Source organism: Astyanax mexicanus, chromosome 16, assembly GCF_023375975.1.
Source record: "Astyanax mexicanus isolate ESR-SI-001 chromosome 16, AstMex3_surface, whole genome shotgun sequence".
NCBI classification, from domain to species: domain Eukaryota; kingdom Metazoa; phylum Chordata; class Actinopteri; order Characiformes; family Acestrorhamphidae; genus Astyanax; species Astyanax mexicanus.
In genome coordinates this window covers 8,572,872-8,589,370 of record NC_064423.1, presented here as the reverse complement: position 1 = coordinate 8,589,370, position 16,499 = coordinate 8,572,872, and the positions used below count along the sequence as shown (strand labels likewise).

Genomic DNA, 16,499 nt, shown 5'->3' with positions numbered 1-16,499 from the left:
TATTACTCTGCCACATACTGGTAACCTAGCATCTATTGGCTTCGAAAGCATTTGTTTCCAATCTAAAACTTGAGGATGAAGCTAATAAAGACTAGCATTATACTTCCAATGAGACTTTTTTTTTTTTTATCCAATAGCATCAGTAGTTTTGTGGTACTTTAATAATTCCAATATCAACAATTTTTGTACTTTACTTTTAATAAGTACAATTTTATTAATAGTAGTATTTGTGTATATTTACCTCTGTAATATTTATTGAGCAATGATGTTCCTCAACTGTTATAGTGCTGTGTTTTAACAGCGGGACATTAAATTGAATTATTTGGAGTGTTGATAATCAAACAGATCATATTTTCCCTCTTTAACTCAAAATCTTTCAGTAAACAGCGATAATGGAACTGTACTATATCTCAGTATCTCAGTAATACACTCCAGCTTCATGCTAAAACATGCCTTAATAGCACGGCTGTTCTGATCTTTGTTCGCAGCACAGCAGAGCCAATATTACATGTTATAGCACAAACTAAAGGGTTTTATTGTGATTAAACCTCTTATTCCTTCTTTAATTAATTTGGTACCTGCTCTCTAGCCTGGCTCCCCCATGCCCAGTGACGACCTCTGCAAGAGCTGCAAGTGTGGCACCACAATGGATCCTGAAACAGAACTGCTGGCTCCAGAGTGCGTGGTAATCGACTGCAACCCCAACTGTCAAGCGGTGAGACACAAATCACACAGAGCTTGTGAGAGAAAGACAACACAAAAACTCAACCCCAGCGGTCCTCTCTTTCTCACTCTCTTCTTCTGTCTCTCATCCCTCAGGGTTACGAGTACCAGCCTATTGCCGGTCAGTGCTGTGGAAAGTGCGTGAGGACCAGCTGCGTGATTATGATCAATAACAGCGTCAACACCTTCCCTGTATGTAATTTACTACAGGGAACTAATGCCGTTACTAATGTTGTATAATGAAATATAGTATAGAGATTTTACCAATACTCTTTTTTTAACCACACAGGTGAATGACACATTTACTTCTCCTGACGATAGATGTGTGAAGTACAAGTGTGAGGAGATTAATGGGGAACCAGTGGCAGTAGAGACCAAGACCACCTGTCCTCCTTTCAACCCAGATAACTGTGTCCCTGTGAGTTTTAGAACGATGATCATAATTACATTCACTGAAACCCAACAAAATGAAACACTTGGATGAAGGCGGAACACCAAATACCAAACACGTTTTTAAATATTATATTTTCCATATTTACAATATAATTAATTTAATTGTCTAAATTTATTTGTGTATTTTTAAATGAAACTACAATAAAAAAACTTTATTGAACATTTTAATATTCCAGCAGGCACACCATCACAACACAATACATTTACCCTGTAGGTCTATTTAACTCCTACTATTTCCTCAGTAGTTCGATTCTGATCATTATTTAACTTCAGCCTGGGTATTCTAGTCACACATTCAGCTTATAACTAGCAATATATTTCTAAATATTTCTAAAAATGTCATACATTTACCTCAGCAGTGCCATTGAAACCATAAATTTACTTAAGACATGCTACTCTAATCACACATCTAGCTAGCTCATCACAGCATTGCTGTGCTGATAATACATGTACATCAGCAGTGCAATTTTAGTCTTAAATTTATCTAAGTAGTGCCCTTATAATCATAATGTGACTTCAGTTACACTTGATATTCTAGTCACACATTCAGCCTGGTGGGAGATGGGGAGGCTAAAGCAAAATACATTAGTTAATATTTACTCCACATTATTCTGTCCTTTTAACTATATTTTACCTTTCGGTTGTCAAATATTCGGTTCATCTCTAATAATAACAAAATAAATAAATAAATAATTTTATTGTTATTATTTTTAGTACTAGTAGTGATGCAGTACGTACATGAGTTAAAAATGGTCCGAACCCTTAAACAGGCCAGTTTGACATTTGATGGGCTCAGATAAATAATGCAACCAGGTAGATCAAAATCAGTGACATAAACTGCAATGCAGAATATTTAGGATTATTGTAACTCAAGTTCTTTTTCCACTTCAGTTTTTATAACACTTCTTTTGTTTTTTTTTAAAGGGAACAGAGACAAGTGATGCTGACGGCTGCTGCTTAAGCTGTATGTGAAACTTTAATATTATCTCTAGTGTGTGGAGGCTGTAAAACTGATTCACATCATTAAAATTACTCATTCCACTTTTCCTTCAGGTACACTGAAGAGCAACTGTAACGTTCAGAAGAACATCTCAGTCCTGGTTAATAAAGGCTGCACCAGCATCACTGAGGTGGAGCTAACGTCCTGCGAAGGCAGCTGTGGAACCTCCTCCATGTGAGTAGCAACAAATGTTCAGGCCTGAGGAGCCATCGCAAAATCCTACAGGTCATCTGCACCTGCAACACTAAACAAACTACACTTTAGTTTTTTTACTGCTACATAGACAACAGAGTCACACAAGCCTGTGTTTCTTAACCCCGCTGTCACTTCTTTTTTTAATAGAAGATCTGGTCCGTTGTTGAAAAAGTTGGGGACAAGCATTCGAGACAATAATATAGAATATGGTTTTAGAACGCCCCTCCCATTTTTTACTATGCATGATCAAATATGGTGATGATTAGCTTTACAATGTAGCATTGGGATGATGTCATTTAAGTAACTTTACACTATTTAAGGACACTATTATCTTCAAGTTAAAAAAAATATACCAAGTATGGGCCTTCCCATTGCTTTCATAGAAAAAATGTTCCAGCTCTCTACTTAAACTACTCCCTACTTCAGACTTTCTGCTTTTCAGCTTTGCTGTTTTGATCAGACTCTGTGTAGCAGTTTTATTATATACTTTATTAATAAAAAATGCCCAATTATATATTTAATTAGCAAAATGTCTAATTGTATATTTAATTAGCAAAAATGTCCAAATATTAATTTCAGTTAATAAGAACTGTTGAAAACTCCCTAAGTTCCCAGAATAAATTGTACACATTGTGAGAAACAAACACTAAAATTAAAGCTTTTAATAAATTACACATGCATTCAGTATACACCCTTATACATCCACCTGTGGTTGTCCCCTCATCAACAGATTTCTCCATTTTTTCAGACTTTTAGGCATTTCAGAAAAAATTATGTTTGTGAATTCAGAAGAAACAAATATCACCGCCTCTCAGTCTCCTAGTCAAAAACAAATGGCTGTAAACAGCACGTTTCTTAAAACCGTAACCATGTTTCTCTCAGAGAGGACACTGTTCCACTGACTGATCCCGCTGTCCTGTTTCTGTGCAGGTACTCGTCCGAGTCCAACACCATGATGCACTCGTGCTCCTGCTGTCTGGAGCAGGACACCAGCAAGAGGCAGGTAGAGCTGCTCTGCCCTGATGGGTCCAAGGTCAGCTTCTCATACGTCTACATCGAGTCCTGCGGCTGTCAGAAGACCGAATGCCAGTCTGCTCAGAGACGCAGAAGGAGACGGTGAACTCTGACCCCACTAGAACACCATTAACCAGCCAGGAAGCATGATAACCCGCTTCGCCTCGGACAGATACAGGAACCCTCTTAAACTGAACCTTCTCTTTCTAAAAGTGTCAATATTTATCCTCTAATGTCTTTTCCTCAAACCTGCATGCAAAAAAACAAACCTTAATATTATTATTATTGTGAGAATGTGTTAAAAGGCTTGTTAATCTAAAAGAGCTTTGGTGTGATGTGTTGTTAATGTGCGCGCGAATAACTTTCATCCTTACTCTTGTCTTTAATTCTCAATAAACTATTGCAATTATAAAAAAAATGACTGGTTTAATTATTCTACTTAGAATGTTCATGTAGAATTATCTATATACAGTATTATGAAAAAGTTTGGGAACCCCTAATCTTTTCCTGAATTTCCTTTATAAATCATTGGTTGTTCAGATCTGCAATTTCAGTTAAATATATCATATAGCAGAAGAAGTTTATAGTATTCACAGAAAGTGTAAATAATTCTTGAGCAATAATTATTTAAACAAAATTAGGCAGATGCATAAATTTAGGCACCCCAACAGAAAAAATACATCAATATTTAGTTGATCCTCCTTTTGCAGAAATAACAGCCTCTAAACTCTTCCTACAGCTTCCAATTAGAGTCTGGCTTCTAGTTGAAGATATATTGGATCATTTTTCTTTATAAATCATCTCCAGTTCAGTCAGGTTTGATGGTTTCTGATCATGAACAACCCCCTTTAAATCACACCACAGATTTTAATAATATTCAGGTCTGGGGACTGAGATGATCTGAGATGATTATTCCAGAACGTTGTACTTGTTCCTCTGCATGAATGCTTTAGTAGATGTTGAGCAGAGTTTAGTGTTAAGGGTCGTTGTCTTGTTGAAGTATCCAGCCCCTGAGCAACTTTAACTTTCTCACTGATTCTTAAACATTGTTCTCAAGAATCTGCTGATATTGACTGAAATCCATGAGCCCCTCAATTTTAACAAGATTCCCAGTACCTGCACTGATCACACAGCCCCCCAGCATGATGAACCACCACCAGATTTTACTGTGGGGAGCAGAAAAGTGTTTGTCTTGGAATGCTGTTGTCTTTTTCCACCATGCATAAATAACCTCTCTACAAATAACTCAATTTCAGTTTAATCAATCCACAGAACCATTATTCCAAAATGAAGCTGACTTGTTCAAATGAGCTTTAGCTTTAGCATACCTCAAGAGACTCTGTTTGTGGGGCAGAAAATGCTTTTTCTGCATTTCTCTCCTATACAGACTCTCCTTGTGTAAAGTGCGCTGAAAAGTGAACGATGCACAGCGACTCCATCTGCAGCAAGATGATGATGTAGGTGTTTGGAGCTCTGGAGGTCTGTGGGTTGACTATGATTGTTCTCACCATCCTTCTCCTCTGCTTATCTGAGATTTTTGTTGTTCTGCTACTTCGGGCCTTAACTAAAACTGTGCCTGTGGTTCTTCCATTTCCTCACAGTAGAAACTGACAGCTAAAATTTCTGTGATAGCTTTTTGTATCCTTTCCCTAAACCAGGGGTGTCCAAACTTTTTTTGTATGCCGTCCGCGGGCCGTAGTTTGGATACCCGTAGTTTGTGTTTTGAGGCTCTCATGTTGCCACTCTTCAGAGAAGATACAGAGACATGAAAAACCTCTGAATTCACCTGTGTATGTAGATCAAGGGTTAATGAGCTTTCTAAACATATTTTGTGTTCCAATAATTAGAGCTAAAGGCATTTGAATCAATCAAACTACAAGGGTTCCCAAAATTTTGCACCTGCCTAATTTTGTTTAAAGGATTATTGCACACTTTCTGTAAATCCTATAAACCCTTCTCAAATATCACTGTGTTCATTGCCGATCTGAACAACCAATGATTTATAAATGAAAATCATGAAAATGATCAAAAGTGCCTACATTTTTTATACCACTGTGTCTACCTCTAAATCTCTATAAGGAAGTTTCCAGACAGAGATTCAGCCTAATCCTGGGCTATACAGAATTTTGAATGAAGACTTTCCATTGAAAGTAAAAAAAAAAAAGTCACCCGCTGCTGCAAAATTAGAATACAATTTTTAATCTTATCAAATTGTTTTTTTTTTTTATTAAAAAAAATAATAATAAAATAAAAGTTAAGATCACACGTTTGAGTGCAGATCTCTGAATTCAGAAACTGTATGCAGTTCAGTTCCACCAGCAGCTCACTCAGTTTAATAATAAACCAGACTAGGGCACCAAGTGGTGCAGAACAAACTTTTCTTCTGTTTCTCTGGTCCAGAGAACTGCAGGAGTACCGTCTCACTTTATTTGTGCCATATTTACATCTGTGTGCCACAGAACGCTCTGTCTTCCTATTGGTCAGCGTCCGGGAACACGTTGTGGAGCATGTCAAAACTAGCCGAAAAATTACAAAAGATTCTAACATGCTAGTCTTTCCGTCGGACGCTCTGACCGCGTTGCTCACATCAAATTACTGATCTTTGACTGTGTCACACTACACAGACCTTTGTCACTTAAATTCGGATCCAACGCAGACAATTTGTCGGCTCCGACAAAATCAGGTCTAAATCAGGCTAAAATCGTGTAGTCTGATTCGGGCATAAACGTACCAAAATGTGTACCCACCAGCTGTGTCAGATTAGTCAGATTAAACTGCACCTTATCAGCAGTTTAGACTATATTTAATAGCTGGGTCAGATCAAGACCAGATCACGTTCTCAGCACAAGTGAACCATTCCGGAGTTCATTTGGGACCAGACTGAGACCACCTCCTCTAGTACCTCTTTTCCACCAAAAAAGTGCTGGTGCAGGAGCCGGTTCCTGCGAACCTTTTAAGGACCGGCCCATGTTTCCACTGCTTTAGAGAGTCACTCACTATGTATGTGAATGTGGGTGTAACCAGAAGTCAGTTTAAAAACAACACAGCAGAACCAGAGCTCCTTTGGAACTTGTGCTGCTCCCCTCGGTGGACTACTGTTGAATAATTTTCATTCATTTAGCTGCTTCTGCTGCTCTTAGCTGTGAATGGAGGTGAGGTTTGTAAACAACTTTCCCCCGAAGACGCTAAGTTACAAACGTTTTAAGGGACCAAATAGTGCTGGTGTGAAAACGCCCTAAGGTGATGCCACTAGGATTGGAAGATTGCTGAGTCGAATCCCGGAACCAATGCTGTTTGGCAATGCTGCATCAAATGTGACTTCAAATGTGTCAAGAGGAAGCATGTTCTAGTCTTCAGCCTCCTGTTGTTGTGGCATCACTAGGGATGGGGGATATAGAGCTGAGCAGCAGCTGAATGGGTGGGACAATTGGCCTAGCTAAATAGGAAGAAAATGGGGAGATAAATTTATTAAATAAAACAATAAAAAAATAAATAACTATAGTAATAAACCAGACTCAAACATTAATCACAATGGATTTTTACTTGTGTTTTATTGTGTGCATTTTTATAACAAATATACTGTTACTGCCCAGATACACAGCTTTACAGATTATTTTCTCAGATAGACTTTCTCAGTACTAAACACGTGTGTAAGAGAAATAAGAAATATGAAAAGATCATCTTTGCACTCATCCTTGCAGACCTCCAACATGGCCTAAAAAGCCACCGTCACTTTGGGAAAGAAAAAGAATAAGAACCTGCTCTGAGGAAAACCGAAGAGCGAATCACACTCTGAAGGTTTTTACATGCATCCAAGGGATATATGGCAACATCCAGGAGATCAAAAGCATCAATAAACATAATCACTTAGGAACAGTGCAGACCTCTCCATTTATATTCATTTCATTTATATTAAAAGCAAAGAATTTGCAAGACAGACCAGTTATATAAGTAAAACCTTTGGCATTCTGCGACAGACCAATTTCACATTTGCAAACACAAATGAAGAGGACCTGCGGTTGGTGAACGTCTGGGACAGTCGGGTGGACAGTGTTCACTCATCAGAGAACCTGTTGGTCAGAAAACTGGGAATGGAGGACTGAAGAGTGAAAGTGCTGTTTTATTAAGGTTTATAAGCTGGAATTATCAGTTAGCAAAATTCTCTTAAGACTAAACTCAAGGTAGCAATGAAATAACAGAGGCTTCCCAGCCTTCCATTCTTATAGCTGCTCTGTAAACCTTCTGAATCAATCACTACCCAGGAGAGCAGCACAACAGCTTGTTTTTGTCACTGTCCAAAACATTACATGCATCTGTAAAACGGTACCATAGAACAAAAACGTACTTATTTGTTACTGGCAGTCAGTGCAAAAAGATCTGATTTCAGCTGTTTCTGAAGCATGTCTATTGGTCCATTCATTGTAAAACATTCATGAAGGACTGCTTCTGTGTTTAAATGATGTGAAACAAAACAAAATAAATAAATAAATGCTATTGGACAGTGACAATATGCAGCAATTTAATTACAATCTGGTATTTGTTCATATTGTACAAACTGTACTTCAGCAACACTGAACTACTGAAACTCGTGGGCGAAAGGTTTGTAGGATTTCAAGCAAGGCACTATGACTCCTCTCAATAGAAGTGTACTAAACTGAGGTCAGACATGACTGGGGCGGACACTGCGGCTTGTTTACAAATGTGAAATCAGTGTATTTCTTACACGTGTCACACTTAATTACAGATAATCATTAAGACTTCAGTGGGTCGAGCGACACAGCGGAGAACGAGCCATACAAAAATCATAACGGCTGATAGAAATTCAACATTAACCAGTAAATCATTGGCTGCGTCGGTTTACATTTGCAAATCTGGCGTAACCCACGATATTAGACCCTCGGTAAGATCTGACATACTTTAATATCTCTTTAATTGTTCTCAAAATAATTTACAATCCATTAAATATATATAGAGCTATATTTATACAGATAAGAGCATATAGATCAACCACACACAGAGACTCACAGGAATACGCATATACAGATCAGACTGGACGGGGTGGAGGGGAATCTCGGTGGAATCTCGGTGGAATCGTGGCTACAGCTGCACTCCGACTCGGCCTGAATACACACTCGCTCACAAGTGGCAACAAAATGCGTGTGCCGTATATATATATATATAATTTTTTTTTCTCCCATAAAGAGCATCCAATCACGCAGGAGAACACACACCTAGCCTGAGCCTGTTCCTGCAGGGGACAGGGAGGCATTTCTCAACATTTCTTTTGATTTTCGCAGACAATAAAAAAGCACAGGTGTCGTATGGAATAACCCGGAGGGCTGTCGGGCCTGAGTGAGTGTATTTACAGGACGACGGTGGAGCGCAGGGCGGAGTTACAGCTCCTCCGCCATCTGCAGCAGGGAGTTAATAGCAGCGTCCTTGTTGCCCTGCTGGGCCTCCAACACCGTGCGGATCACTTCTTTATCCAGGTTGGGGAACATGTCCTGAAGAGCCTTCAGGTCCTCCTCGCTGCAGGGGGCGCCGCGAGGTGCGGCTGCAGGCACTGCCGGCATCCCCATCGGTACCACACCCTGGTTATACACACCCGGGACTCCTGGAACAGCAGAACAAGGTTCAGCCAAAAATTTCATTATCACGCGTCCGAACAACTAGCTGGGATGTTTACAACTAAAAAAGTTAAAAAAAAAAAAAAAGTTTCCTCATGCTCATGCTCATGCTTGTTTTATCTCCCAATAAATAAAATTGCAATTTCTGCAATATACATTCTTTTATTTATATTTAAATATTCACTATAAAAATTTAAGAACTCAACTCCCATTAATATATAAAAACTCCCCATTCATTAGTTTTTACCCATTCACTGGGGTTTAATCCTCCTAGGTCTCCTCCCATAACTTTTCATTTTATTCAAATGTCGTTGGATAGTAAGCGCTGACACTGATGCACCCTGACCCTGCAGGACAGCTTGAATTTCTTTGGAACTCGACTGGGACTGCTTATCCAAAACCTAGACTATCCTGTGTTGCAACCAGAGGTGGAAAAAGTCCTGAAAAATTGTAATTACCGTAAGTAAAATTCTACTCAAGCAAAAGTACCCATCTAAAAATTTACTTGAGTAAAAGTAAAAAAGTACTCCATTTAAAATGTACTTTGAGTAAAAGTTACATAGTTACTTTTAATGATTTGATGTAAAATTGTAAAAAACAAATAATAAATTAAATCGTTTTTAATGAGCTATTATTCCACATAATAATTTGGATCTTTCAGGCAGTATTTGTTCAGACCACTCCATAAAACATTTTCAAGAAGTGGCATAGGTTTCTATAATCCATTTTTGTTTCATTACTGTTAAAAAGTAAAAAGGTTATGGTCATATAGGTGACTATAAACTGTATTTTTATAGTTTTACAGGTCATTGTTATATTTTAATTTGCCATTGCTATGCATTAACTGATATTTTTTTTCATTCAAGCAAATTGTTTATTGATAAAAATACTTACCACCACATGCTTTTTCAGGTTTCATGTGGAAGTTTTGCATTTTGTATTGCATGAGGACGTTTTTGCCTCGTTATTCCACGTGCGCGAGCATCCGTGTGCCAGTGCAGCCACGCCAATTTTTTATTTAGATTTTTTAATTCAGACAATTTTTCCCCAGCATTTTATTTTTTACTCAGTAACGGGGAGTTTTCCAATGTAACGAAGTAAATTACTTGTGTCAAAATGTACTTGAGTAAAAGTAAAATTACCTATTTTAAACACTACTTTAAAAATTACAAATTACTCATAAAATCTACTCAATTACAATAATGTAAGTAAATGTAATTCATTACTTTCCACCTCTGGTTGCAACCTTTCACTAATTCTTCTCTTCCATCCACATTCAGGACTGGCTAGTTGGCTAGTAGGTACTATAGTGGCAGTGGCAGTGTTCTAGTACTGCATATCATGAGAGCACACACACCTGCAATGGGCACGTAGCCAACCCCCTGCTGGTATACGGTGGGCATGAGAACCACTGGCTGTGATGCCATCATCATCCCCGCTGGCATTGACTTAGAACACGGAGTAAAGAAGAGAGGGAAGGTTTATTACAGATACAGATTTATGATATAATAATACTATACAATGACTAACTTCAGCAGAACAGATCAGACTTACAGCGAAGGACATGACCAGGTTAATCATGCCCTCTTTATCATCCCCCTGTCTCCCACTCAGGCTGAACCACTCGTCCACCACGCTGCCCTCTCGCAAGCTCTCTGGGATGGTCACGTGTGTCCAGGCGATGCGGTCATCCATGGAAAACGCCCTCTGAAGTTAAAGACAGGACAACATGAGCGTCTATTGGACATATTTACATACTACATATATTAGTGTGTAACAAATCATGAACCTCAAGGACCTGATCTTTTTTAGGTCAGAATAAAAAAAGCAAGACCAACTAACCTTTAAAATTTAAGCTTAAAATATGGGGGGCATCTGGTAGCAGAATATATTATAAAGATACAGCACGGTTTTTATTTTGAAGTGTGTGTGAGGTTTGGTGCTGGTTTGGTCTCCGGTACACTTGGTTGATGCGGCTGTAAGCGTGTTGCCGTGCTAGGTGTTTCTCTGTGGTCAGATGGTTTTCTGGAGCTGCAGTACGTAAATACTGTAGCTAGACTTAGTGACATTATGATAAAATAAGTCAGTCTTAAGATTAAAGTTAGATTTTTTTCCCTTAAAAAAATTACATTACATAAAATTCACACTACACTATTTTAGGCCAGTTTTTCAGTTGCCAAACTGTTTTTGTTGATCACTGATCAAAAAGCAGCTCCAAGGCAAATCGTCAATCTCTCGGTTTACTCAGTTGTGTAGTGTGAACTGCTAAAGATGGTCATTAAGTGATCATCGACGCAGTTCATTATTATTTTTTAACTTGTCATTGCTATGTTTTTAACTGCTATTTACATGTTTTTAACATTTAAGCAGATTGTTTAATGATAAAAACACTTACCACCACAGGCTTTCTCAGGTTTAATGTGGAAGTTTTGAAAGCTGACTGCTCTGTCCGGTGGGGTACATTTTGTATTGCATGAGGTAGTTATTGCCTCGTTATTCCACGCACGAGCATAATTCAGACAATTGATTTTGTTCCAGCATTTTATTTTTTATTTTACTATAATCTACTCAATTATAGTAACTTGAGTAAATGTAATTCATTACTTTCCACCTCTGTGAGAAAATATATTGATATTATGATGTATCATATCATTTTGGTCCAATCAAAACATGACATAAAATATGGATTAATTTATTTAAACACAGGTGCCCTAAACTCCCTAAGACTCACCCCCAATTAGACTTATTAAACTTAGTGCTTCATTACTCCATGTGATGGTGCTACAATCTAATGAATAGTTTACTTTATCCTCTTCAGTAACTCAGTATGATGCATCGTAGAGAATTTTCTCGTGAAATATTGAGTATCACACAATAACAGTATCATAAAATCATAATTATTGTGGGAAACGTAAACGAATGGTAATAATATTGTATTGTGAGATGCGCTGGGATTCACAGCCCTATTACATATAGGCACAAATCCCTCTATCCCAGTGTAGGCTGGTGTGGCGTAGTGGATGAGACCCCCTCTTCCTGTGGCAGACTAGGGTTTAAATCCTCTGCTGAGTAAGCGCACTACACTACCCCAGCATGAGTTCTTGGGTAAGGCTAGCTACAGTCTCCTACCTGTGTTAAATTATCCACCTGTAAGCACTGTGAATAAGAGCCAGATAAACGCTGTGAATAAAAAAATCCAATTCCAATGTCACTGTCCATAACTAAATGAATATGCATGAAAACAAAAAATAATAATAATAAAAGTATTTTCCCTCAAAACAATGAATTAAGAGATTTTAAAAGAACCATATAAATAAAGCAAAATATAAATGATTACATTTGTTTTTTTGATACATTACACCACCAACCTCATCAAAAATCTCCAGGTAAAAGGAGTCCACTCCTGGCGGGACAGTGCACTGGATAACTTTGTTCCAGCGAGGGTTTTTTGCTCCGTTGTGAGCTGTGGGGGTTTCGTAAACAGCGTATCCCAGCCGAATCCTGCAGTAGGGGTCCATGCGCGTCATGCCGTAGTTTTTAGCAAGCTTTGCCTGCAGAAAAAAGTGATAACTGTTTATGCAATAAGACAGAAAAACATATCGTAGCTGTCCAATGAAAAACACTTATCTCCAAAACAGCAACTCTACAGGAGAGAGAAAAAACCTTGTAAACCTTTAAAGGAAGTCAATGTAAAAAGATGTAAGTTTATTTCAGGTCATTTTAAAGAGTTTCTATTGGTCCGTTCATCAAGAAATTTTGGCACAGTGTAAGGGACAGTTTGTCTGTTCAATTTATGTAGTAAACTAAAAATCGACAAAAATGGAGATAAGTGTTTTTCATAGGACAGCGACGATAAATAGATATCTTATATAATGTGATTACAGGTGTTACAGCGAATACGCTATTGGGACATCTGCTCATTCATTGAATTTTAGGAAAGGTTCATCCTGATTTTGTTAGAGTACCTGTCTCTGCTGTCCAGGGAATGGTTTTAATACAATGTTCAAAATGCTGGATAAGCCAAGACTAACCTTAATCTGGGCAACTCCACCTATAGTTTATATGTATAGATGTGAAGTATAAATATATAATTAATATATTTTTAAAATGTACCAAAATCTTCATTATTCATTTAGAAAATAGTAGCCTTATCACTATGGTTGAGATTATTGTCCTTTTTGTTGTTATTGCTCTAATGCTTTAGCAATATTGTTTTCATAGCAGTCATAACAATAAAGCTACTTCTAATTATTGGATCTTAAAGTTAGCACAAATTGATAATCACGTTCAATTGTTCTGTCTGCAAACTCTATTATCTTTTGTAAGAAACACTGTCAAAAACACCATTTATAAACAAACTGATATTTAAACTACATTAATGATATTTTTTACAAATCTTTCCTGATATTCCTGATACCCTATCTCTGACGGCTCCCCACTCTCTGTGTAAGCCATGGATTAACCATAGGACTTAATATATCAAACGTTAACATATTTTAGTATACAGGCTTGGCTACATTGTAAATGATGGTCAACCTCCATGCCCTGCTGAGTTTAAAGGTTGAAAGTACCTGAACCACAGTGATACTGAGTCGGCCCACTGTTCCAATGGAGCCGCCATATTGGAGCTGCTGGGCTGCCTGAGCGTCCATCTGCACCTGCTGCTGTTGCTGGGTCGGGGTGATCCTCAGAAAGTCCTGGGGCAATTCCCCAATATACACCTGATTGTATACAGAGATTTACACAGATAGAGACAGTGATATAGAGAGACAGACAGATGTGTGTGTGCTGCTGAATCTCCTAAATCCCTTAAGTGTGTGTGTGTGTGTGTGTGTGTGTGTTTTCTACACAGTTCGGTTTTCTTGTGTTATATTTAAAGATATTAGAATCCACTCTTTACACAGAGAATCAGTGAGGTCAGGTACCGATGCTGGATGCCTAGTTCTGGCCACAGGTGTTTAATGGAGTTTGGCTGTATTTTTGTATATAATATTTGTACAGCATGCTTTTGCCATTGTGCTATTGCCATTGTGTCAAATCATCATGATAATAATAATAATGACAATAAAGATTCTTTATAAAAATTATAATTATATTTATAAAAATATCCTTTACATGCACAAACGCTGTAAATGCTGCTGCTCACTTGATGGGCTGCGTGGATAGTTTAGAAGTTTTTTTTTTTATATTTTACTATCTGAAATATGCTGAACAAGAACCACTCAATGTGTTTTAAGAATTGTTTGAGTCAAAATATTAAACCCTGTTTAATAATCTGTGCTGAAACACTCCGACAGTAAACTAATAACACAAGCTCAGGTTCATTTACGATTGTTCAGTGTGGTTCAGTCTCCCACAGAAACACAGGGGAGAAATCCTGATTTATAGTTTTATTATTTCCGTGACTGTGTTTGTTTAGGAGTGGCAGCCTCGCTCAGTTAACAACCAGCTAACCAATACATAAACCCAGCCCACACACTATACATATACAGTTATATGTAGATACATACAGTGCTATACAGGGATATATACCGTTAGTGATATAACCTATAGTAATCTGTAGCTAAATTCCATATAGTGATATAGAGGGATATATAGTGATATATATTTATATGTAGTGTTATATGTAGTTATATAGCTGTAGTAGTATATCTGAGCTGTTAGCCTGTTTACAGGGAGCAGCTGGTATATATGTAGTTTTATGTAGTTGTATGCAGTTGTTATGTAACTAAGTTTCATATAGTGATACACAGGTATATATAGTGATATTTATTTATATGTAGTTAAATATAGTGTTATATATAGTTATACATAGTGTTATATGTAGTAATATAAATGTGTTATATATTAGGGCTGCAACTAATGATTATTTTGGTAGTCGACTAATTTGACGATAAGTCAACGATTATTTTTACTAAAAACGATAGAAACAGCTGATGTATATGTAGATTTATAGTGTTATATATAGAGCTATATGTAATATATAGCTATAGTAGTATATCTGAACTGTTAGCCTGTTAGCAGGGAGCAGTAGATGTATATGTAGTTATATGAAGTTGTATAGTGTTATATATAGTGGTATATATAGTTGTGTACATAGTTATACAGCTGTAGTGGTGCATCTGAGCTGTTAGCCTGTTAGCAGGGAGCAGCAGATATATTTGTAGTTACATATATAGTTATATATAGTGTTATATGTAGTTATATAGGTGTAGTAGTATATATGAGCTGTTAGCCTGTTAGCAGGGAGAAGCTGATATATATGTAGTTAAATATATAGTTATATGTAGTGTTATATGTAGTTATATAGGTGTAGTAATATATATGAGCTGTTAGCCTGTTAGCAGGGAGCATCATATATATATTTGTAGTTAAATATATAGTTATATGTAGTGTTATATGTAGTTATATAGATGTAGTAATATATCTGGGCTGTTAGCCTGTTAGCAGGGAGCAGCTATTGTATATGTAGTTGTATATAAGTAAAATATAGTGTTATATAAATTGTTATATGTAGTTATATAGCTGTAGTATTATATCTGAGCTGTTAGCCTGTTAGCAGGGAGCAGCTATTGTATATGTAGTTGTATATAAGTAAAATATAGTGTTATATAAATTGTTATATGTAGTTATATCGCTGTAGTATTATATCTGAGCTGTTAGCCTGTTAGCAGGGAGCAGCTGATGTCGTCATGAGGATCAGCTGAGTAACAGATCAGCGCTGTTACTAATGAAGATCCTCCCGCTACACCGCTGGGTTAATACACCGCGCTGTGCTGCGGTATGTAAATGAGGACAGGTGAGCTCACCTGGCCGCGCTGTGTGCTGATAGTTGTGGCCATTTCAGCTGCAGACTGAGGAGCTTCTGGATCAGAACCGAGCAGATGATTCAGGTAAACACTGAGATCTTCGGCTGTTCCGGGGAGATCAGAGTCTACTGAGCGCTACTGCCCCCTACCGTCTCAGGTCTGCCCTGCGATGGATTGGCGGCCTGTCTGGGTGTATCGTGCCAGCCGGCTGGGATTGGCTCCACCAGCCCCCCCGCGACCCTCAATGAAGGGTATAACGTGCAGTAATGTGATTTTAGTATTGATTATTTAGTAATGTTGTTCCACACTTTGTGAGGATTTTGAGATATTGCTGGTCATTTTCGGGTTGTGTCTGTGAGTATTGGTCACCTTTAGGGTCAGTTGATGTGAAGAAAATGTAAAGTGTAATTTAGTGTAATAAATCGGTTGGCGATGAGTACGATTTGTATAAGGACTTTGGAGGGGATGCAAAGATCCATGTCTGACATATTATACCTGTATTGTCCTGTAAGCACATATGTTCTGTACTAAAATGAATAAATTAATAAATAAAGTAAAACTAAAATGCTTATTAATATTGACAGCACAAAAAACAACACTTTAATTTTTTTTTTTTACATTTTTGCTCAATTTTGGTTGGGCTATTTTTCTTTTATTACTTTGTTTTGTATGTGGACA

General features: G+C 37.5%; 2 protein-coding genes across 11 annotated transcripts in view; one reads left to right on the top strand and one right to left on the bottom strand.

Annotated features, from left to right (window-relative positions):
• Nucleotides 1–3,803, top strand: part of LOC103030943 (mucin-5AC) — a 29,856-nt gene extending 26,053 nt beyond the window's left edge. For all 10 annotated transcript variants that reach the window (XM_049465311.1, XM_049465310.1, XM_049465304.1 and 7 more), the window contains 6 exons: nucleotides 590–715; nucleotides 820–915; nucleotides 1,013–1,141; nucleotides 2,101–2,140; nucleotides 2,230–2,350; nucleotides 3,302–3,803. In XM_049465311.1, coding sequence (XP_049321268.1) covers nucleotides 590–715; nucleotides 820–915; nucleotides 1,013–1,141; nucleotides 2,101–2,140; nucleotides 2,230–2,350; nucleotides 3,302–3,491 — 702 coding nt within the window. In that variant the 3' untranslated portion in view covers nucleotides 3,492–3,803. The remainder of the gene's footprint in view (nucleotides 1–589; nucleotides 716–819; nucleotides 916–1,012; nucleotides 1,142–2,100; nucleotides 2,141–2,229; nucleotides 2,351–3,301) is intronic.
• Nucleotides 3,804–6,911: 3,108 nt separating this feature from the next.
• On the bottom strand, nucleotides 6,912–15,952 carry LOC103030622 (toll interacting protein). The gene is made up of 6 exons (XM_007260245.4): nucleotides 15,822–15,952; nucleotides 13,584–13,733; nucleotides 12,381–12,563; nucleotides 10,567–10,719; nucleotides 10,370–10,460; nucleotides 6,912–8,999 (listed from the first exon to the last, which is right to left on the bottom strand). The coding sequence occupies exons 1-6, from the start codon at nucleotides 15,852–15,854 to the stop codon at nucleotides 8,779–8,781; spliced, it is 831 nt and encodes a 276-aa protein (XP_007260307.1). The 5' UTR covers nucleotides 15,855–15,952; the 3' UTR covers nucleotides 6,912–8,778.
• Between the last annotated feature and the right edge of the window lie 547 nt (nucleotides 15,953–16,499).

Coding starts and splice junctions, on each gene's coding strand:
- LOC103030622 (XM_007260245.4), bottom strand. CDS start 15,854: ATGGCCACAACTATCAGCACACAGCGCGGCCAG. Junction 13,734..15,821: donor TCAGCACACAGCGCGGCCAG/GTGAGCTCACCT, acceptor GTATACAATCAG/GTGTATATTGGGGAATTGCC. Junction 12,564..13,583: donor TCAGTATCACTGTGGTTCAG/GTACTTTCAACC, acceptor TTTTTTCTGCAG/GCAAAGCTTGCTAAAAACTA.